Below are 24,192 nucleotides of genomic sequence, written 5' to 3' on the forward strand. Positions count from 1 at the left end.
TCAATATACATAAATAAAAAATAAATAAAGTAGTAGTCACAAAAGAACAAGATGCTTTCAGCAAGCTCTTACATCATCATTCCTCTCAACATCAATTAAAAATAGAGGAGGCAGTATGTTGTGCACCTGTACATGTAGAGAAGGAAAGAGGGGAGAATTACCCGAGTTGTTAGTAGGGTCAATCTGCTCTAATCAACAGAAGGATGAAAAATGGGGTTTATCACTTTAGCTTGCCAAAAGCAAGCAAAACTTTTTCTACCTCCTGTGTACAGCTAGTTACATACTTTTATCACCTCCTGAAGGAATTAAAATTTAAGTTTTAGAACAATTCCTGTAACATCTAACCTAGAAAAAACTTTTAAGTAAAATATGAAGCAGGTCATATTTCCCCAAGCACCCTGTCTAAATTTCTATAGGAATAATCAAAACCCAAACAGAAGACGACATCTTAAGGGCAGAAAAAATGTATTATCATACCAGCTAACTGTGCAATTTTCTGCTTGGCCGCAAGCAATGTCTTCCTAGTCTTCTCTTCCTTCTCAGTGATCTGTTGCCTGAGCTGTTCTTCCTGTGTAGTCTTCTCTTGCAGATCTTGATGAAAGCGAGCAACTTCTGACTGTAGCTGTGTTATCTGCTCCTGAAGATTTCTAACTTCGGTTTCCTTTTCTGCTATAGTCTACCGAGACAGACAGACTGCAACTATTGGCCACAACCAGCTACTTTGGCAAATATACAGCCTAACAAGCTCCAAGGACCTAGTATTAAGGTTAAAAAGTTTCTAACCACCAACATGGGAGTCTAGTCCTCTTTGAATGTAACAGTGGAGAGAATAGCATTCTCTTTCCCACTTATTCCAAGAAACAACGTGAGACACACTACACACACGATTTAAACCAGGTTTAAGGTCCCTCCCCTTCCAACAAGGTAGAGGCACAAATAGGTCACTTCACATATTTCTGTGCATGCATGTGCACACACACACACACAGAAAAACACCCTCACATTCTTTACAGTTACGTATTTAAGATTGTAGCACAGTACTCTGAAATTGTTCACTGTTCTTACCTTGTTCGTTCTGTTCTTACCTTCTGTAAACTTTCAACCTGAGTCTCCAAAGCCTTTGTCTTCACTTCAGCTTGACTGAGAGTGTCTTTCAGCTCTTGTACTTCCTGGACAGAAACTTGTTCTTCTTGTTGTTCTACAAAAGACTGAGTCGATGCTTCGGCAACCATCTGAAACATGTCAAGTGGTATCAGGCTATAACATACTATCTGATTAGAATGTCATTGCTTTCACAAGCTGCTTTTGCATGCAAACTGATCGTTTAAAACGTTCTGGGAAAAACCCAGGAATTCTAAAGTTTCGTCAAGAGTACTGCAAAATATTAAGTGATATGCAGCTCATGTTTTGTAGCAGTTTGAACTAACAGCAGAATAAACAATGTAATTTTCTGCTTTTCTCTTCACAGATAAGTATTCATACAGTGCTATACTAAGGGAATGTGAAGATCGTTAGCTAGATTATACGTGACCGTAGATGAAAACATACTTTAATACATTTTTCTTTGTTTGCAAAGAAATTCTATCTACCTTATCATGTTGTGCTTTCAGCTCCTCATACTGAGTCTTGTACCTGCGCCCAATTTTCTTGACCTGTGTTATAGTTTTCACTTTTTCTTGTATGTCGGCCACTTTAGCATCTAGTTCTTTCTGCAAAGTATCCTTTTCCGTTCTTATTTTAGTTACTTCATCCTTCAGGCTCTGAACAAGATTCTGGCTTGTTGTCAAGGATGCATTAGTTCTAAACAGTAAGAGATTAGAGGAAGATGCAAATGAGATGTCTGAAATAATCAATACATTTCAATATCGCTCATTTATGGAACATCTGTAGTGAATTAGGTTTTCTAGGATTTTGCAATACAAATGAGTATTTGTAGAATACAAATGATTCCACAGCACATTAGTTTAAAATAAGCTTAGCTAAAAGACAGCTTCCAAAACAGTTCTCACTTCATTTTACCTGCATATTACCAAGCTACATAAGAATACCAAAGGTTTCATAGTTACATGGAGACAGTTAAGAAATTACAGTTCCAGATACAGCTTTATTTAAAGCATTTTGCTCTGCACAAAACTTTTTACTAATTGACTTATACCACACCTTGCTATTTCTGCTTTAAGCCTGCCTGTTTCTTCACTCATTTGCTGTATACGCTTGGTGTTTGCCTCCTTCTCTGAAAGCAGCTTCCGATACTCTTCAAGATCGGTGTCCTTCTGTTGACTCAATAAATGCTGAAAGGTTGAGAAAATACTTTGCATTTTCATAAGACAATTACACAGCTATGTCCAGAAAATATCTTTGAATTAGAGCTACTGCTTTTGCATTTTGATCTGGAATGCCTATGAATCAGGATAGCCTGTTCTGAAGCTGCATAAACAATGCTTTATAATTCAAATACATGCCTTAGTTTGTTTTTGTTTTTAAGAAAATGTAGAACTTTTTTTAGTGCCCGTCCCCCCAACATCTTCTTTGAAAACATGCATTCCCCACCTGAGTCCGGGTTTTCCAGCGTTTAACATCTTCTTCCAACAGCTTTTTCTCCGCCTGCAACATTCCACTTTTCTCACTCAGTTCAGCATTAGACTCTTGTAGAGGTAGAATGTCTGCCTCAAGCTTGCGTACCTGAGAAAACACAACTGGGGATTAAACTCTCTGGATCTTATGAGACTGAAGGAAATGGAATATGGTAGGCCTTGAACAATGATAGTAAGAAGGACAGAGAGTGGCAAAACTGATACCCTCAAGAAGTCATGATACAGCTTCTTGTCCAACTCTGCCTTTCAGTGGCCAGCTGGGGGCAGGGAGAAGGACAAGGAGCAAGAGCAGGGGATGATCCTACAGAGAGGAAAAACATACAGGTACGACTTCACAATCTTAGATTCTCACTCTTTGTACTTTGGTACAGAAAACAGATTATTAATTACATTTTAAAATGTAATTTTATTGGATTGAATTGCACTGGATTCCATTAAAATAACTGCTGTGCAGAAATGGGAAGAGGCAGTATCTCCCTTTTAAACTCTTAATAAAGCTGTGGTCTGCTTTATAGGTATTCCTGTGCCATTTTTCATTTATCTGCTGATAATATCCTTTTTACTGGTATACCTCTAGCCAAGGTAAATGCTGATTTTCAGTTTAATTTAAATGAAACTGAACTTTAAACTTTCCAATGTTCTAGGTGGACCAATGTCTTCCGAAATTCTAAATTGGAAGTTTCCTCATTTGTGTATGACACAAAGGAATAATCACAAATTAAATCATGTATTTATTGTAATTATCAATGGTATATCCAGATGCTAACTCATCAGCTTGAATACCTGAAAAATTTACATGAGCTTCAGTACTGACCTTTGCTTGAATTTGTTGTAGCTCTTGTTCTAGCCTCTCCTTCTCTTCTCTTAGCATCTTGTTGGTTTCTATCAGTACATTCATGGTCTCAGTTTTTTTCATTAATTCTTCATGCTGTGCAATGGTTTTTGCTGTTACCTTTTGAAAAGATTTAACTCAGTCATTTGTTTTGCTTGCATATACATATATACTTACCTGGATCTGGCATAACACCATCTTGGAAAACTATCATGGCATTCAGTATGCCACATGTACATTCAAAACAAGTAAATATCACTTAAGGAATGGGAAATGGGAAAAAAAAAATGAGAGCAACTATCTTCATTTTCCCTGTTTATGTGACTTTGGAATTGCCACACTGCTTTGCAGGACTCAGAACAAGATCCTCCCTTTGGCTAGATTAGCAACCTTGGTTTAAAAGCTCTCGATTCTTCCAAAACTTCATTTTTGGGCACAGGCAGCAAAGACAAAGGGTAGACCATAGAGAACAGCCCTCTCTACCTATTGAAATCCTAGGCAATAATATCCAACCATACCTGCACCTTCTCTCTCTCAGCATTGAGACTGTCCTGCAGTTCCTGGAGTTCCCTTTCCAGGTGTTCCACTCTCTGACGATAACGCAAACTTTCCACCTGGGCCACCTCAAATCTAGTTTCTGCAATCTCCTTTTCTCGACGTATAAATCTGCAGTAAGAAAATGAACACCATATCATGTCAATGAAAATGCAAAACAAAGCACTTTTTAAGCTGAAGCACCTTATAGTTGAAGGTCTATTGAATATAGAAATTGGATCAGAAAGATCAAAATTAAAATCCTAGATAAAAATTCTTGAAAAATCTACACAAGCCCCCTAAAAACCACAATGAGAAAAAAATCACCACTATGAAACTTTCTTGCCCATCACATTTGCTAAAATCTGATTTAGCTTCCTGCCATAACTGACTCAGTTTTTTCCTAGGAGCAGAAAGAAAAGTCCTCTATTAGTTACTAATTTATTACAACCACCTCCCACCTAGCAAAAAAGCACTTAAATTTTATACATTATCCTTCAAATATACAGAAATACAGAACTATTTAATTTGGCAACTAATTTTAACCACCGAGAGAAGAAGCTCAGAGCTAAATTTACCTAAGAATTTCTAAGATTTGTTCCTGGGATTTGCCTTCCTCATTGAGAGAAACATTCACTGCAGTTGGCATAGCTTCCTTCATAGAAGTCACCATCTTATCACTCAGACTTTCCAGCTGTTCATGTAATAATCGATTTTGTTTTTCCAAATCTTCACAGCGGGATGCAAGTTTTGAAGCTTCATCCTACAACAAAGTTGTTCAATGGCTGTGAATTCTGTGGCTGGATTTCTGTTAACTGAAAAAACCCACTGGAACCATAAAAACAATCATACCTTGATCATTCTCTCTCTCTCTTCCCAGGAGGCTTTGCACTCTAACAATTCAGACTCAGCTTTCTGAGCAGTTTCCTCTAGCTGCTGCCTTACCGCCGTGTTCTTGGCAACTTGGTCTTTAATAGCCTGTAACGCTTCAACATCGGCAGCATGAAGCATTAATTCCCGTTCATACTTATTTTGAGCTTCAGAAGCCATCTTTGCCTGAAAAAAAATACAAAAAATAGATTGTTACCTTTAATGTTATATGTTTGATATGTACAAAGAGACTCTCAAATTCTAGCCAAAATCAGTGATTGCTAATCGAAAAGAAAACCACTGGCCAAAACCTCTGTCATTCTCAAGTACAAAAAAGTGGGTAAGCTTAGAACAGGTCCCTTAAAGAAATTATTATTTTAAAGAAAAATCAGAATTTGAAATATTTGTCTTTGAATGGATAGCAGGAGGACACACTATAGTTACTTTACAATCTACCTCTTGCTGTAGATTCTGCATGGATAACAGGCAGGCATTAGTCTAACATCCACTGGTTACTGCTACATGCGAATGGGCAAAGATATTTACTGCATGAGGTTAAAAAGCTAAGGACAGACTACGGTCATAGTGTTAGCTGAAAAAAAAGGAAATGCCTGTATGCTAAATTTGGGGTTGGATTAATCAACAGCCAAAAGTTCTTCTACATCCTTTACACTGATCAGTGTTGCTGGCATTCTCACCTGCAGAGAAGTAGATTCCCTTTAAAAAACAGCTGGTAAAAAAACAACCTTATCAGGTCCTGCTAAGTATTATATTGCCCCACAGTTTTAAAAAAAATGACAATGATGTTTCAGGTTAGAAGGATATTTCCCCCACTGTCTTGTTGAGAGAGCTCAGTTTTCTTTTCTGTTCCCCCCTCAGGAGATTGAGGTAGCAATTCATTAAAACCAGTTAATTACAATCCCCAATCTGTTTTTTTAGATAATGAAACAGCCCTTAGGAACAGTAATCTATTGCATCTTCAGCTGTTTTTTTAAACCTGCAACACAACTCTGAATATAAAGTCAGTCATCAGGTGTTTGGTCACAATCACAATGGTTGATCAGGTAGAAAAAGGAAGCATTAAGCAAGCAGCTCTTCAGAAAATAGAGAAAGAGCTCTTACAGCACTTTTCTTACCTCCACAAGTCTCTGGTTAGCAGCACTATCTTTAAAAAAAATTTTGAGTTCAACTGAAAAACAATGAAAAACTAACATTAAAGTTCACCACCTCTAGCTAAAATAGGCAAATACTACACACATACTTGTTCCTGGCAGTCACGTCTGGCTTGTTGTTCATTATTTAGAGCTGTGCTGGCTCTCTGAAGGGCTTCCTGAACTTCTGATTGCACGGCTGACAAACTCTTCTTTAGGTCTGATAGCTACAGTGATGGGGGAAAGGGGAACAACAACAAAAAAAACCAAAACAAGAACAAAACCAAGACTAAATGGCAAAGTATTTTATAAAAAGAGTACTGAACACAGCAAGGCGTTGAATGTAGACAGTCATGAATAATGTAGAACCGAAGGGTGGGCTTGGGTTTTTTTTTTTTTTGGTTGCGTGGGGTTTTTTTTTTTGTTTTTTTTTTTTAATACTAATTTTAATGTAAAGAGAAACACTTTCAAGATTTTGACTTAATATGCAGAGCGCTTTCCTGGTAAAAATACATTACTGCTCTTTCAGAGTTAGGCCTGCAGTAATTCTAGTTGCAGTCACCTTGTTTAATTCAACCCCAGTAAGAGCCCAAATATAAACCAGACAAATAAGGGCATAGACCACTCTGGTTTTAAGATGTCCATGGTAAAAATCTGGTTTTGGTAATTCGCTAATTTGGCTAATGTTCCAGAAAGGGTTTTCTGAAACCTTTCTCAAAGGCTTTTACGCATGTTTTTCTGCAAACAGTGTTCAAAGTTCAGGAAGATAGTGACAGCTTTAAATACACAACCAACCTAACAAAGTGATAAGGTTAATGTACTACTCATGTTTGGAAACCTCTCACAAATTTAGTTAGCTTTTTGTACATCCTAAAAGATTTAGTTTTGCACACTACTATACTGTGAAAACAAACGGAAGTTCAGGAAATTATGTAAAAGGACATTCTTATTGACTCTCTACAAGGAAGTTCAAGGGAGGGGGCATTCAGTGCATACCTGTTGTTCCATATTCTCCACAGCTTTACGCTTCTCCTCCTGCAGTTCTTGCTTTTCTTTCTCTGACTCCATCAGCTTCTTTTCTAGCTGTGCTTGATACTCTGAAGACTCCTTCAGACGAGCTTCAACTGTTGCACGAACTTCCTCTGTCACCTTCATTAAAATGCAAAGGGATAATTTTTTTCCCTTTAAATACAGTATTCTGATATGAAATCACTATTTTATTAACAATTTAAAGCCAGAATAGGTATTCTCAGCATCTCATTTGGAACAACACTGAAAATGTGGAGAATCCCAAATAGCACTGACAATTTTTTTTCTTTTTCTTTCCCCCCTTCAAAGCTGCAATACCTCATGAAGTACACCTAAGAAGAGTTTTAGGTGACTGCACTCAAATGGGCAGTAGCCAGCATATCTTTTTATTACACACTAGAATCTGCAATATTGTTAAAGCATATCACGCCACGATGAAGTTTTTACAGTAACAGAACACAGACAGGCAGAGAACTTGTGTACTAGACAAACAGCACTCCATCGTCTACTGATGCTGTAACTTCAGTAGAAAATGAGAATTCTGTTTCCCCAATCTATCTTATTTTTATATGCTGAGCAGCCTGGAAGAACAGGCTTCATTTGCTATTAACGTGGCGGAGTGTATGAGAGATAGGAAGGTCATTCTTAAGCTTTTCCCATGAATACCACATAGAAAATGTTCCTTGGCATCACTGAAGACCTTACTGATGCAGAAGGTGTGAATTCAACTGCTTTTGATTGAGAACTAATTAATATTTTTAATCATTAATTACAAGGCTATAAGGAAAGAGTTTTTCAACGTCAATTCCCCTCTTTCAAAGGAACACATTGGCAGAATCCAGCTTTGAGTCAAATGTACAATTCAACATTTTAAAAATATGCTGCAAAATGTTTAGTATTTCTATGATTAAGTTTTTTTAATAAAAATGACTAAAATATGGTCTACTACATTATAATCTTCTAAACTAACTCTAATTTTTTTGTAAGTCCTCCCATAATCCTACAGACTGTACTGTAGTACAAAAAAAACAACCACCCCAACCCATCTTTCATTTATTTTCTTTGTTTGCTCTAATAAACAATAGTTAACTACTTACTTGTTTTTCCTTATTAAGGGATTCCTCTAGACTAAGAACCATAGCCCTGTACTGTTCCACATTACTAGAACTAGTCTTAAGTCTTTCTCTCAGGTCATTAACTTGTTCGTCAGCTTGTCTTAGTCGACTTACAAGATCATCCACATCTTCATTTGTACTAGGCTGACCTGTAATATTAGAACACATTCATTAACTGATTACGTTTAATTTAGTTTTGTAAACCACTACTCTGTTGAAAACGAAAGTCTTTCTAAGATAGTAACATGGAAAAAAAAAATCACCTTCACAAAGCTTCCATAAATAAAACTGCCAGCCCTAACCAAAACAGTGGCTTGCAATAAACTTTGTTGATTCAGACAAAAAAAATTGGCTATTTAAAAATAAGTAACCTAATAGTCTTAAGTTCTTTCAAACAAAAATAGAAAGGATCCTTCAAGAAGTTTTGCTTTATTTTTTTTCTTTGTAAAAGACTGCTTGGACATTAACTTTACTGTAACAAATCATTCTGCTTATCATTTGTTTGAATATGTGACTGTAATAATGAAGAGGTCTATTATTAGTGTACTGTCCTCCTGATTCTAAATCATTATGAATTATGAAGTTTACCATTCTGCAGACAACAATGTTTAACATAAAATTCAATGTAGAAAAACATCTTACCTTTCCCTGGAGCCTTCTGTGATGACTGAGATGCTAACTGAGCCTCTGTATTGTTAAGCTGCTGTTTCAACATTGCAGTTTCTTTCTGGGTATTCTTTAAAAGTTCCTTTGTGTTAATGTGACGGTTTGACTCAGTCTCCAGTTGCCTCTTAAGATCCAGGATATGAACCTGAAAACACAAGGTTCTTAAACTTGTAATCATTCACAAATGGCACGAAGACCAAATATGTTTATACATTTCATGTATGAAAAACAATGCATTGTGAGCTGGCAGAAGCCATGCAACTGTGGCTTTATTTTCACTGAAACCAGTTTAGCATATTTATAATCATACTTACCTCTTGATTTTTGGTAAGGGAATGTCTTTGTTCCACCTCACTTTCTAGTTTCTTCTTCAGCTGAGATATCTCACGCTCTAGCTTTTCTATCTGATTATTGAGTCTTTGTTTTGTTTCTGTCTCAGACCTCTCCAGTATTCCCTGATAAAAGAGCATAATGCGTTATGCTTACAACACACTTGAATAATTTTCTTCTGAATTACTGCAGCATTTCACACAAAGTTGTCACAACACTTCTCTCATCCACAAAGTAATTACTGCAGGAAGCAATCAATAACAGGTAGATACAGAAAATTATGAAAAGTAGCACTTATAATGTATGACTTAATTTTGAAAGATTTTTTTAATAATATTGATACAGTAAGTATTATTAGAAGAAAATCTATTATACATGCAGTCTAATTCCAGGGATTAAAAAAAACCTGAAAAGATCTACTACAGAAATAAATTCAGTCACATGGTAAAATGCACAACCTTCATACTCTAAGAGTCAATATGCCTTATAATAGAAGATAATAAAAGCATAAAAGTAAATATACCTTAAAACAACAGAAAAATAAACAATCAAGGCAGGCACTGGTAAATTCTGCTATCATAAAAATTAACATAGATTTTTTTTTTTCCTTTCACTTTGTTTCGTGTGTTTTATTTCCATCTTATTGTGAAAACCCTTTTCAAACTCAAAATTCTCAGGACTTTGCCCATGTAAATAACAGAGTATTATAATTCAGGACAGGAGTAACAAAACTTGCTTTAAACAAGTTGCTCAAGTATTTTATGTTCAGCTCCAATTTGTAACAAACAAACAAACAAACAAGAAATCCACTTTAAGACCCAACCCCATGACTGTTTTATTCCATTTTGATGGGTATTTATTGAAAACGCTGAAAGACAGACCAAACCTGGACATAAGAGTAATACCACATACCTGAATAGTTCGCAAATTAGTAAGCAGCAAGTTCTGTCCTCTTTGTTCAACTAATAAAGACTCACGTTGCTGAGTCAAACGCACATCTGACATCTTCAAGATATCCTTCTCTTTTTTTAAGTTTTCTGCTCTCACCTTTAAGACAGCAAATAACAAGAACTTTGTTATCAATCCCAAATCTGTCCATTATTTTAACTATTATTTTTATGATCAGTTAATGCTATTTTATAAAAAGAGCTTTTAAGATTATAAATTGTAAATTAAAAATTAACGCAACTTAAGCCAAGAACAGTAAGAACACAATTGCTTGATAAATCACATTCTGTTTTCTCTGTAAACTGAAACACCTTTGAAATGTTCCATCTTCACTCAGTACGTGAGGTATTTTGAGGAATGTTACAAATGTACACACCGAATATACAAGCACACAAGCTTTTACAAATTTAATATCTGATGCACTCAAAAAGCCACACATTCAAGTTCGGACAGCTTTCAAGATAATCACAAGAAAAACTCTTGTGCTAACTTGGAATATCTAGCAGTACAATACACTGTATTACTAACCTCTGCCACTGCCAGTTTTTCATTAGCTCCCCTCAGGTCTTGAGTCATAGTATTAATTATCTGCTCTTGCTTCTGAGTTGTTGCTGTGAGTTTCTGGGTTCTTTCATGCAGAGATGTTATTTCTCGACGATAGCCTTCAACGTTATCCTGCAGCATTTCATAACTTCACATGGAATAACAAAGCAAAGTATATGTTTGCCACATTAAATTGAGTTTAATTGCAAGAGATATATGTACACAGCTGCATGTTTCATGTTCTTGTGCGTCAGTTTTCACAAATGTTGTTCACTTAACTAGAGGGTATATTCCTGATCCCACCTTCATTGTTTCCTTTGTGTTTTTTTAGCAGAATAGACAATATTAATGTTTAACTGGCAACTCTTCCTGAGCAAACAATATCAAGCAGTCAAAATGATTCTGTTAACAGAGAACACATACATAAGGCAATGAAATTAAACAGCTGATTTACCGTTTGGAGGCAAACTCCAGCTGTGTGGATATCTTTGCGTTTTGTGACCTCAAGTCTGTGACCTGCTCCTGAAGCTTTTCATTTTGTTCATTCAACAACTTGTCATTCTCTGCCTTTTCTTTTTTATAGTTCTCAAAAACTTCCTGCAACTACATCAAAGAACAGACTTTAAAGTGTTTACAAGAGTAAAAAGAAATAGTGATAGCTTTCTACAGTGTTTATTGAAAAAATATACCTGCTTAAGTGCAGCCTTAGCCTCCACAGTCTCCACCGATTCAGTCATTGACACTGGAGCAGGAGTTGACATGGCTTGAGGTAAATTTGGGCGCTTTGGAGTTGATGTAAGAGAAATCTCCTCTGATAATATACCCGAAGCTAAAAGAAGATAAAGTGGATTTTAAAGGCAACAACTGAATGAATGCTTGCCAAAGCAGAAGATCATATAACCACACTGAAATATGGCTAAAAACAATGCTGTATTGCTAGCAAAGTCTTGAGCTCTCTGAGAAACTCATTCTTTATGCCTACAATATGCCACCAGAACACACATAGTCACCACAACACATCAGTCATTATGTAGCAAGTTGTTATACTTGTAAAAATAAAATCACGTGTCCAAATCCAAATTTATGGGTTTTCCAGTGAGTAAAAGTTAAATACCAGATTAACAGAAGTTACTAGTACCATTACAGCACTATTACAGAAAAATCCTAACAAGTGACAATTCTACTATTTTTTCAATGGTGCAGAAATATGAAGCTTACCTTGCAAAGGAATGATAGCTCCCGTGGTCTGTGCCAACAATATACGGAACATATCACGCTGACGAACTATAGACTCAACAAGCTGCAACTGATGATGACGTGATTCACGCAGTTTTTCAAGCTCATTGAGAGCTTCCTCAAGCTGACTCTGAAGCTCAGAAATTCTGAAAACAACAACAGTTGTTTTCAGTAACATACAGAGCGAGACATACAACCCTTATGTTTTGTCACAAGTCCTTCAGTGTACATTTATTGCATCTTTTAAAAGTTAAGCACCACTGAGATTTCTGAGCAAACTTACAGGAAGATTGGCCTTTGGACTTGCCATTTTGCAGATGACAAAAGAAAGTAAGCCTCTTCCATGAAAAGCAGAGGCAATTCTATTCATGTGAATATAACTTCAAGCAACAGTCACTAGCATGAGCAGAGAATCAAGCTAAGAACTTTTAATCAGAATTACATTACCTGTGAGCTTTACAGCTAGTGAATTAGACAGGCACACATTCAATTTTTTGTTCAGCTAACGGGAATGAAAACTTACCCTTCTTTTTTGAAAAACAGCTCTGTTGTGTGAAATCACATTCAATTATTTTTACTTTGGATTTTGGTGGATCTATTACAGGATATATAGCTATTGAAGCCATTTTAATCTAAACCTGAAAACAATGTTGCTTATAACAACCTGCCTTTATGAACTACATAGCTGCTCATAAGCATATGCACAATTAACATATGCACACAATTAATAACAATCAGAAGCAAAAAAATGGAAAGTGCTTGAATAAATCCCTGTTACTACTTAGTATAAACAGTTTAGTAGAAAGAATAGATAACTAACTTAGATGATGTTGTTTCTTGCTCCTCTTTTTCTCTAGCCTCTCCCAGCTCCCGAAGAGCCACCAAGAGACGCTGATTCTGCTGCTGAAGTTCTTCAATATTTCTATAAGAGACTAGATGTTGAGATATCACTTCAGAAGAGCTACTGATGTCAGCAGAGCTCACTTCTTCGTCACGAATCACATGATTGCCTCTGGCTTCTTCAAGTTCCATTAAAAGCACACGAATCTGAAAGAGAATGCTCCGGTGTAAAAACTTGCACACCAACTCAAAAGTTTGCTCTGAAAAAGAATGTATTTGAAATAAAGTACTTGGAAATCAAGTATTTTTTTCTCTCACAATATCCAAACTATTACAATCAATAAATCCTTTTAAGAGAATTACATTATGGAAAAAACAGTGACAAAAGGAAAGCATATCAAAATCAGAAGTAGATAGTATGTTTTTAGTTCTGCAAACAGACCACAGAACATTCCAATCAAAGAAGTTACATATATGAGTTTTCCATGTCAGATGTGTAACAATATTATCCTAAAGCAGCATCATTTCCATCCAGCTAAATTTACTCCATTTTATAAGCAGAAATGTAAATACCATGTTGTCCTAAAGAGAAGCTTTTAACATCACTAAGGCTCTTATTACAACCAAAGTCTACATGACTGTGGCTGAACACAACTCCCAAGTAAACTTCTGAAATGCAGCACCGTATTAATAAATAAATTGCAAATAGTACATTTAACCATAGCAACATCTGTTCTACCTGCTGCGAGAGATCTTTTACTTGTATTTCCAGTCTCTGGTTTTCTCTTTCAAGCAAAGAGGCATGCTTATTGGCTTTATCGGCATCCTCCTGCAATCGCTGGATTTCCTGCAAGCATACAAACATTAAGAAACACATAGCAATTCAACTCGGACAACATTCCTTTCCAGAGAGATAACGTCATGTAGAGACATGCCTTGTGAATCAAACTGCGCTCTACTACTTTAAAGTTACACTCCAAAGGCTAAACTCCACGTATTTAGGAATCAAAAGGCACACTCTTCTCATGCTGTATTAGTGTATGTATTAAAACCACTGGGAAGTGAGCACCAAAGTTCAATTTTGTATTTTTGGACAGACAAATACTAACCTTTAGAAAGGTTTATAAAGAATCCTATTCTCTCAGAAAATCAGAGATTGTAAGTCACCACATTTAAACCTTCACTATAAAAAAAACACTCTAAAAATGGTTGGTTCTGTAAAATACTTTGTACAGTCCCATAAATTGCAGGCTAAAAAGTTCAACAAATATTTTCCCCCAATAAAAGTTGACTAAAAGATCCATTTTATACATTTACTAACAGCCATTAGGATTGAGGAATTAAAAATCCATTTTTCCCATAGTTTTACATACTCTTTTCTTTTATACTGACCTTCATAGCTTGTTCAAGCTTTGCAGACAGGCTAGCAACAGCTTTTTGGGAACGCTCAAATTCTTCACGCTGACGTTTTAAGATCGGTGCTTTGGCTTCTACTTCCTGCACTATTTCATCCAAATATTTATTGATTCTCTTATTCTCCAGCTTTTCCAAAAGCAACTGATCCTGAGTTTCTACATATGCATTGTACAGCTGCAACAAAAGATTTTTTAGTTTGGAGTTGTTCTTGTTTGGTTAGTTGGTTTTGATACATCTAGACAGACCTCTTAAGAGCTGCTGGTAATGATACAATTCCTATCTTAAAGCAGTGTAATTTTATACAACCCTAAATTAGTTAATTCAGAGAAACAAGCTGGACTTTCAAAACAATGTGTTTTTAGGACTCATACCATGGCAAAGCAGTTATCCCTTTTAATTTAAAAATGGCAAACTTTTACAGTGCAACTGTATGCAATAAAAGAATTCTATGTAAAAGTGACAAACCTTAAGCAAGTTTAAGACAATAGAAATATCAAAACTAGTATCACAAAAGAAAGCAAGAAGCACAGAAGAAAGTAATTTAATGGCTGGACAGAATGACCAGTAACAAACAAAATGAAAACACAAGTTGCATAAATAGAAGTGTAAAAAAAACCCTAGACTATGTATGACCTACCATTATGTTAATTTTTTCTGCAAGTATAAGCCAAATGCGCAGCAGCACAGATTAAAAAACGATGTAAGCAAAGAAAAGCTGCTGCCAAAAATGTATACAGAAAATAAGTTTCTGTGTACAAAACCCCCCATATTTCAGAAAAAGACCCTACAAATGTTTTGACCTACTAAAGAAAAACTGTTATGTTGAAAAAAAAATCCCAATAACTTAGCTAGTAAAGTCTGCTTCAAATGCCTGAGAAGATTTCATCAACTTCAGTCAGGCATTACACCAAATCCAAAACAGTGAATGAAGTCTACATCCTTATATTATTAGTGTATCTCTGCTTGCATTTCAAGAGCCTTGAACTTAAAAAGCTGCTTCTCACTCACCTCAGTTAATTTCATTCCAGGCTTGACTACTTTAGCCACTGCTGCAGCAGTGGGAGACATAGCTGCCAGTTCCTCCTCAGACAATATGGCTCCTGAAGACATAATCCCACCAATTACCATTAAAAAGCTGCAATAATCCCCATCATAAATATTCTTCATTAAATATAAAAAATGTCTTCATACACCTTTGTGCTATATAACTACTGTATTAAATGACTGTTTTAAGACTTTAAAGTTACTGGTTTAAGAGTTTTCTGTAATCTGTATTATACATATACATGTGCAAACAACTGGCATTCTAAACATTATTCCATGTCATATACTATCAACATCTCTGACCAGTTCAATCTGAAATGCTGAAACACTTTTGCTATTAGACTCCTAAAATTTAGATCACTTCTGAATGTAAACAATTGAAATAGCTGGAGCAAAGCTCATATTTCTTCGCAAACTGCTGGACGACTAGAGTGGCAGAGCCCAGGTTTACTTTTATTAAATGAACACAGAGATATAGCACATATACTTCATACCCCTCTGCTCCTTCCTGCTCTGCTCTCTCTTTCCTTTAAAAATTATTTATATACAGCAAACAAACTATTCTTTTCAACAAAAAATGTAGAACTAGAACAGTGAATATTAAGCAAGATTTAATGTTAAATAGAAATTTAAGGACAGAGGTTTGTTTTCTGTGGCTTTTTTTTTTTTTAATGAGGAAAGTAAGAATAGTTTATCATCCCCACTCCCCTCTCCAGAAAACCACTAAAACCATGATGATTCAGCCTTTAGGAAATGCTTAATGTCTCTTTTTTTTTTGAAAAGGTGAGCCACATTAACAAAAGAACTTCAAAAAACATTTTGACAGAAATGCATTCTCTGGTGTGTGTGTGTGGAAATATATATTTTCATATATACACACACACAAAAAAGATTCTAAAATTCATGATTAGAAATGACCAAAGATAAATTAAGATTAATGCACTTACTTCCTACAGAAATTCAGTGTAGTATTTTCACGCAAGATGACAGAAAGCCCAAGGGGTTTTTTTATTTCAGTTCCCAGTGTTATGCCTACCTTTGCGCTTCGTAGCGGACAGTAGATCATTAGCATTCTCCAGCTCCTTTTCCAGTTTACTGATCTTCTCTCTCAGTTCTTTTTCCATTACAGCTTTTGACTCTTCCACCTCAGTCAAATGTTCCTGAGTTGCTTTATTAGCTAAAATTAAATCAGACAAGCAGCGTGCTGTGTTGTGGTTGGTTTTATTTTTTCTTTTAAAAAGATGAAAATTTGCTTATGTACCTTAAATCTTCCTTTAATTTTATATGATCTGCAGAAGCTCATGCTGATACAAAAACTCAGTTGCATGACAGAAGCATGAACTGCTGCCTGTCACCTTTGCTTAGAAGAGTGTTAAAACACAAACTGTCCTTTTATCAGTGAAAAGGAATCTAAACCAAAAAAATAAAATACAGACATATCTTGCAAAATTAGATCCTTGCATCAAAATCCAAAGTAAAATTCCAGGTACATTTGAAAACAGCTCCCTCCCACTCCCCTGCCAGTAAATTCCACTAGTCCGGTAAAATTTTTGTTACAAAGCGACTGATGTTTCCACCATCCCCAAAGTCTAGTGGGGTTCCTTGCATGAACGCTCAATACCTATTTTTCAGTGCATTACAGTAGTTAAAAGAGCGCAACCGTTCTGTTCCATTCGCCATTTCTCACTCGCAGCTTACCTTCACCTGCTTCCTTCAGGAGTTTGTGCAGCTCTTCTACTGCTCCTGTCAGTTCATTGCTCTTTGCCTCCGAGTCATCGGCAGCACTCTGAATAAAAGCATTTTATTTAACCTTTTAGTACATAGCAATAGCAACTCTATTTTTATAAGAAGGCACAAACTGACCAAAAATTATCAACATGCAGGTTTTTTAAGTGAAATGCTAAAAGATTCATCTAAACTGGACAACTCTCTTTCCACTTGGATTACATCTCACTTTGATGCAAACTGCCCACCTGAGAGTAGGAAGTGTCAGATATTGATTTGATATGCCAAATCCAAATAAAATGTATGCCCTTTAGCTGCTTTATGGCTGGTGCTGGGTTTGTTCCTTCTCTCCACTAAAGAAAATGTGGAGATATTTTGAGTACTCAATTTTGATCCTTCTGAAAAATTCAGTGGTTTTAAGGAGTCTTATATAAACAGTTTATGTTTCTTTGCTCCCTGTCAGAGATCTCACAAGTGCAAGATTGTGCAACACTTTAGCAATTCTGCAAGTCCATTAGAGATAACTGAAATAAAGTTGATTCACCTTTTGCTAACCAGCTAAGTCTCAGAATAGGCTCCCATGGGAGGTCAGACAAATATGTCAGCGGTTACAAGTACATAGCAAACCTTAGGTTAAGCAGAAGACAAACCTTTAAGCCCCTTCAAATCAATGATTCTATAACAAAAGCATGAATGGGGTAAAATGGTAATGCATTATGCTCCAGAAAAGTTTGGTATTGACTTGCTGTTCAATGAAGGGGACATCAGTTTACATCTAATCAGACAAAGTATTAACGTAGAGCTCAGAATTAAGCAGGGTTGGATGTTTATGTGGGTATCTATGCAAGAAAAATCAGGAAACAGAACTTATTAACCTGTGAATCTAATATGTGTAAACTAAAGAGCAATCAGTTGTCCTCTTTGGCTTTGTCTTAGTCAATATGCTACAGGATATTTTCACTTTTTGAGGTGACAAAACAAACAACAATTACTTGTTTAGATGGTGGTTATTTGACACAATATATGACATTCAGCTGTGTCCTAATCAGATGCTAACACTTGCAGTGTTATTTGAAATGAACTTCTACTAACCAAACTCAGAAGACTCTCCTGCATAGTCATATTTTACATACAAACCCTTACCTCCCGGTACAACATCCTAAGACATAACCACATTCATACAACATGAATCCTCAAAAGAATGAGCATAAAATTAATATTTTACCCCCAGTTTTGCTTAATCTACAAAATGATCCAAGCAATGTAAGATTTCAAACGCTGCCTAAGACAGCAGCAAAGAAAACAATGTTTTGGATGTTTAACAGTGTTTTGCAATGAAATGCAAGTCTTCCCCACATCCACACTTTGGGGGGGGAGGGAGAGGGGAACCAACGAAAACTGGCCTGCATTACATTTAATGCCAAGATTTAGCCCCAAGTAATACTAACACACGCTTATAACAGAATCAATAAACTCACCTTATACAAATTGGATAATTTTATGTGGGCATTCAGTTCATTGTGGAATCTTTCCTCCATACTAGCTTGCTGTTCTTTTGCCTAGTAAATTAAAGAAGAGACAGGGTGGGGGAGCATTCCACTATTTCTATTTTACATATTTTGGTTTTTAATTTGTAGAAGCAACTGTAACGCTATCTCACATATACTTCAAGTTGTCTTACCTCCTTCAGTTTATTCAAAAGGTCTTCCACATGCTTCTGAAGATTTTCATTTGACTGTTTTAAGCTGTTTACCTGTTCCTCCATTCTGGAAACCTGTTCAAAGAATAAGTGAGAACACCATGTATAAATTTGTCTTTCCAGTCCAGTTTATTTTGGAAAATACCCATCTCTCTGTTTTTTACTTAAAAAAATCTCAAAAGTTCCAGAAAGAGCATAAAAAAATCCCAAAAGTTCCAGAAAGAGCATAAATGGTTACATTTCCTAAATCTTCGCTCCCATGCATTCAGTTAAATTAAAAAAGTGAGAGTCCCCAAATTGCTCCACTTATGCATAACCAAATAAACCCACAAGCCTCAGTGGAGCAAAGTGCCACAGAAAACCTGAGCAACTGTCACAGTTGTTAAAGAAACAGCGCAGGTACCCAAACAGAAGCTCCCTGAAGCAGAGTATTTTCAAAATACGGCCATTGACTCTGCCATGTATTTTGTAGCAGGAAAACAAAAATATCATCACCTCACTCTGCAAAGAATGATAAGTCAGATCCTTCTGCCCCCTCCCCTTATTAAAAACTGTATTCCCATACATTTTAATAGCATGATGCCATTATATAGCTTTGTTATCAGCAACTCAAACATTTCTAGCATATAATTAAAATATTTGACTTTTCTATTCTGGACAATGGTAACTATATGTATTCCTTAAAAAATCACAAGTTAAAAGAAAGAAAACCTCCTTATCAATTGCAAAACATACTTTTTTTGCCCCCCACTGAAATACAGTTATTAAAGTACTTGGTTTTGTTTAATATAGTTAATCAGGAAGTTCAATTTAGAAGAAATGGCAAAAACACTCAGTAACTACATTACCTCCTCCTTCTTGTTCTCCAGATTACATTTAAGCTCCAAGATTTCATTGCCTTTCTCCCTGGCAGTATGTAGAAGTTCATCTGTTTTGGCTTTCAACTCAGCATTCAGCCACGTGTTTTGATTCTGTAGTAGTTCTTTTTCTTGCTCCAACCTTTTCTCACGGTACTAAAAAGAAAATTGCATAGTGTAATTGTACTGGTTCGACAGAAAATAAAGAAGCTAATCAAAGTACTATGATCAGAGTAGGAGTAGCAAAAATGTACTGTAATTTGCTAAATAGCACCAAATGACAGGCAGTGTTCCTTATTACACCGATAACACTAACTTGCCACTCTCTAACAACAAGAACTTCTTGAAACTTGAATTAGTTTCCTCGAAGTTTACGTTAGCTGGGAACATTAACTAGAATAATACCTAGCTAAAGGAAAGAAATTAAGGTATCAAAGTTGTCTTCCTCTTTTCTCCTTTCCTCCTCTCTTTCAGCTCTTTATGGAGTTTATTTTGCCCACAGAGAAACGGTGTAGGTTCACAAACAACTGTTTTTCTCCTTTCTACCTGCCTTCATTGACCTGGACTGCTCATTCCTAGTGGGTAGGAGCAGCCATCATTGCCACCAATGAAGCACAGACATGCCTGCCCAACCTGATACCCCTTGCCTTCTATAAATATATCATAGAAGCACAGAGTCATTAAGGTTGGAAAAGGCTTGTAAGATCATCAAGTCCAACTATCAGCCCAACACCACCATGCCCACTAAACCATATCCCAAAGTGCCACGTTTTTTGAACACCCCCAGTGGTGATGACTCTACCACCTCCCTGGGCAGCCTGTTCCAATGTTTGACCACACTCTCAATATAGAAAATTTTCCTAATCTCCAGTCTAAACCTCCCCCGGTGCAACTTGAGGCCATTTCCTCTCATCCGAACGCTAGTTACTTGGGAGAAGAGACCAACACCCACCTCACCACAACCCCCTTCCAGGCAGTTGTACAGAGCAATAAGGTCTCCCCTCAGTCTCCTCCAGACCTAACAACCCCAGTTCCCTCAGCCGCTGCTCATCAGACTTGTTCTCCAGACCCCTCACCAGCTCCATTGCCCTTCTCTGGACACGCTCCAGCACCTCAACGTCCTTCTTGTAGTGAGGGGCCCTACAATGAACACAGGATTCGAGGTGCGGCCTCACCAGTGCCCAGTACTGGGGCACATCACTGCCCTACTCCTCCTGGTCACACTACTGCTGATACAGGCCAGGACGCTGTTGGCCTTCATGGCCACCTGGGCACACTGCTGGCTCATGTTCAGCTGGTTCTCAACCTGCACCCCCAGGTCCTTTTCCCCAGGCAGCTCTCCAGCCACTCCTCCCCTGTAGCGTTGCATGGCGTTGTTGTGGCCGAAGTGCAGGACCCGGCACTTGGCCTTATTAAACCTCATACAGTTGACCTCTGCCCATCGATTCAGCCTGTCCAGATCCCTCTGCAGAGCCCTCCTACCCTCCAGCAGATCAACACTCCCACCCAACTTGGTGTCATCTGCGAACTTACTGAGGGAGCACTCGATCCCCTCATCCAGTCATGAATAAAAACATTAAACAAGACCGGCCCCAGTCCTGAGCCCTGGGGAACATCTCTTGTGACCGGCCGACAACTGGATTTAACTCCGTTTACCACAACACTCTGGGCTCAGCTGTCCATCCAGTTTTTTACCCAGCAAAGACTACACCCATCTAAGCCACGAACCACCAGTTTCTCCAGGAGAAGGCTGTGGGAGACAGCCACGGCCACCCATTTTATAATAAAATTATTTATTACAAATAACAGGAGTACACCCGACCTACTTTCAAAGTCAATAATGACAAAACGATGATTACATCACATGTGAACAACTACTTATTAGAACATTAGCACGTACTACACATATGAAGTATTACTCACCTTCATGGAAACATCTGATGTTTGAAGTTCATCCAACTTTAACTGAAGTTTCACCTTTTCTGTGTTTGCTTCTGTAAGCTTTTCATTTAAGCGTTTAACATCCTCTGGAGGAAGGAAATCAGTGTTTAAAAAAAGCTAACTATAACCGTTCTAATTACTCAGCTTAACTAAATGGTAAAGAATGAGAACAGGCAAGATATAATGTATGTAATTGTATATTATGCAATAAGATATTGTATAATGTATGTTATAATCTACAAAACCAAGCACCAAACTGCTGTGTTTTTCTGCAATTAGCATGTAATTTCCTGCCTTGTTTCCTCTTCTCTAAATACGGTTTCCTGCTAATCCATTACTTGGTGCTGCCTATACAAACTGGATACCAGTTCAACTGCTCAAGAATGCCTTTTATTTAGCAAAATCATGTGAAGTATTTTGTTAATATGTTCTTGGCTATACCGTTTAAATGTTCAACTTCCTGAGATCGTCTTTCACTTGTTCGAACCAAATCTCTCTTTTCAGCTTCCAGTTCTTCTTTTTCTCTATTTAAATGGCTCTGAAAAAAATTGCAAAAGAGCAATAAAGAAATGCGATTAGCCTTCTGTAACAGTTTATAGTCACTATTTACACTTGCCATCACAGAGATGCATGCTAAACCACTGTAAGTTACCCCAGTGAACTGAAAACTGTGATAAGAGGCTTTTTATAGCAAGCAGCTGAATCAGCCTAAATGACACAGTTTGAAAGCATGGCTGCTCCCATTTCTTCTATCACACTGTGGTATAGCATTCAAACAAATGCAGGTCAATGTACCTCTTTCTTCTAGAGCCTAATAGCCAACACATTTCAATTAATGGTTTTTTAGCCCTGTAAGTCAGCCTGATGCTAATGCGTAGCTGGCCCTTTGTGCTTAAATACGAAATGGTACTATCACATAAGATTAGACAGCAAAGATGAGAGGGGTAACACACAGCTTTCAAGACCAGCATACTGAATAGGTAGGTTTCATGCCTTTGCTTTTCAATTGGCACCGAGAGATCCAGACTGCCATAAGACTCCCTCTGGCTCTAGCTGTATTTGAATGAAGATTAGAATGAAAATTGTTGATCTTAGAGCAAATGAAACAAACTGAAGGCCTAACAGAAATCCAAAACTGTTCAAAACTGCATCTAATTTTAATATTCTTTGAAAGACAGCGTTGATAGTTAAGACTTCACTGAAGCAGTTTTATTTGTTTAAATGAGAGAGGTAACGGAGTAACCAAGGAAGGAACACGTGCAAAAATCAGCATGGAAATCAAATAAAAATCAATAGTCTTGGATCACTTATAGGCTGTAGTATGGCCTCTGCCTTCTAAGGCATCAATACAAACCACTTCAGTTAGGTCCAGGTAAGTCCCTCCAGGGAAACAATTAGATCCGTCTTCTCACTGTGGACAAATCAATCTAATAATAATGTTTTTGCTTCCTGCTCCAAAATTAGTGTTTTGCTGGATCAGTCAGCTGCAGTGACTCATCTGCAGCCCCATGACTTTTGAGCATAATGGAAGGAAAACTGTGCCAGAGTGTGGGAACGGATGGGGAAAAAAACAGAACTCTTCTTTACACTTTTGTCCGATTTTTGAGGTTCGGCTTAAAGTCACTTCACACAGGTTTCAGCTGGAATGAAACAATCAATCCAAACTGAAATAAAAGCATCTGCTCTGATGTATGTTCACCTGTAATTCAGTTTGCTAAAACACCGGCATTTACTTTAAAAACCCACATAAATTTCCTCTACACACAGCTGTATGGACATGTAGATATGTACATCAGGACATATTTGCACCAATATCGATACAGTCCAGTTTGGAAACGGATTGTATTCTTTACTGCAATGAGACAGGTGAACAAAACTCTTTCAACTTATTGTCAAGTTCTTCCAGTACCTGAATGGCTGCATTACGATCCTGAGCAGCTTCAAGTTCTTTATTTTTCTCATTCAGTGACTTCAACTGTTCGTCTGTTGGGTAAGAAGAAATAGCAGTGAGGTATCTCTACTGTAACATAATGACAGAATTCATTCCATTCTCCAAATGCAATTAAGCCAAAATTTCCCTTAACATCATCAAAATAATAAGAACAAAAAAAGAGAGAGAGAAGTATTTAAGACTTCACTATGGATGGGCTAGGTAGTATTATGGCAAACTAATGTAATCCTTAGAGCAGAGACACTTATTGTGAAGATCAACACATAACCCACTGCACTATTGTTACTACAAAAATCAGAAAGCAAGTTGTTTCTTTTTTTCCATTAGAACAAAAATTCCATTTAAAAATGCTGACTTGAACACAAAAGCAAAACATCTCTTTACCTGCAGAAAGAACAAATGCAGTTGATGGATGGATTTTCAACTCCTATTTAAAACTTAAAGCATTTCAGCTTAACATTGAAGTAAAGAATTACTATCCTATCCAATCTTAAGAATGTGCAGTTATACTTACGAAGTTTTGTAAGCTCCTCACGGAGAGTTTGACATTCTTGTGTCTCATTTACAAGTCTCTCCTGACTTTGAGCCAGACGTTTTTCTACTTCAAAGTACTGTTGTTCTGCAAAACAACATTATCTCAATTTCACTTAATAAACATTTTTCTTTCTCACCTTTATCAAGGATCTTTATTAATCGACATCTTTATTAAATAATGGTATTTTTAAAGAAAATACCTAGAAATTATATGCCTACAGTAGAACTTGAAGAAAATAGTATTTTTGAAGGCAAAAAGATGCATCTCCACATTGAATTAACATTGTTTAAAATTTTTAGCATGGAAAGTGGCATGTTTCCAGAAATGATCCGTAAA

At 36.8% G+C, this 24,192-nt stretch overlaps 1 protein-coding gene across 1 annotated transcript in view; it reads right to left on the reverse strand.

The window, feature by feature from the left end:
* The window catches only part of TPR (translocated promoter region, nuclear basket protein), a gene marked incomplete at both ends in the record, with an annotated part of 31,815 nt that extends 7,875 nt beyond the window's left edge, over nt 1-23,940 (reverse strand). Inside the window, 32 exons of the mRNA XM_010288634.1 lie at nt 478-676; nt 1,086-1,232; nt 1,590-1,800; nt 2,161-2,291; nt 2,551-2,682; nt 3,409-3,546; nt 3,945-4,092; nt 4,539-4,723; nt 4,813-5,016; nt 6,092-6,208; nt 6,978-7,130; nt 8,108-8,274; nt 8,768-8,936; nt 9,106-9,246; nt 10,034-10,168; nt 10,598-10,760; nt 11,067-11,215; nt 11,302-11,441; nt 11,831-11,994; nt 12,669-12,895; nt 13,428-13,535; nt 14,081-14,278; nt 15,113-15,204; nt 16,185-16,325; nt 16,847-16,934; nt 18,352-18,432; nt 18,555-18,647; nt 19,421-19,585; nt 21,353-21,456; nt 21,812-21,908; nt 23,280-23,353; nt 23,836-23,940. Of these exons, the coding sequence (XP_010286936.1) occupies nt 478-676; nt 1,086-1,232; nt 1,590-1,800; nt 2,161-2,291; nt 2,551-2,682; nt 3,409-3,546; nt 3,945-4,092; nt 4,539-4,723; nt 4,813-5,016; nt 6,092-6,208; nt 6,978-7,130; nt 8,108-8,274; nt 8,768-8,936; nt 9,106-9,246; nt 10,034-10,168; nt 10,598-10,760; nt 11,067-11,215; nt 11,302-11,441; nt 11,831-11,994; nt 12,669-12,895; nt 13,428-13,535; nt 14,081-14,278; nt 15,113-15,204; nt 16,185-16,325; nt 16,847-16,934; nt 18,352-18,432; nt 18,555-18,647; nt 19,421-19,585; nt 21,353-21,456; nt 21,812-21,908; nt 23,280-23,353; nt 23,836-23,940 (4,566 nt within the window). The remainder of the gene's footprint in view (nt 1-477; nt 677-1,085; nt 1,233-1,589; nt 1,801-2,160; nt 2,292-2,550; nt 2,683-3,408; nt 3,547-3,944; nt 4,093-4,538; nt 4,724-4,812; nt 5,017-6,091; nt 6,209-6,977; nt 7,131-8,107; nt 8,275-8,767; nt 8,937-9,105; nt 9,247-10,033; nt 10,169-10,597; nt 10,761-11,066; nt 11,216-11,301; nt 11,442-11,830; nt 11,995-12,668; nt 12,896-13,427; nt 13,536-14,080; nt 14,279-15,112; nt 15,205-16,184; nt 16,326-16,846; nt 16,935-18,351; nt 18,433-18,554; nt 18,648-19,420; nt 19,586-21,352; nt 21,457-21,811; nt 21,909-23,279; nt 23,354-23,835) is intronic.
* Between the last annotated feature and the right edge of the window lie 252 nt (nt 23,941-24,192).

This window comes from Phaethon lepturus, unplaced genomic scaffold (assembly GCF_000687285.1).
Source record: "Phaethon lepturus isolate BGI_N335 unplaced genomic scaffold, ASM68728v1 scaffold21660, whole genome shotgun sequence".
Lineage (NCBI taxonomy): Eukaryota > Metazoa > Chordata > Aves > Phaethontiformes > Phaethontidae > Phaethon > Phaethon lepturus.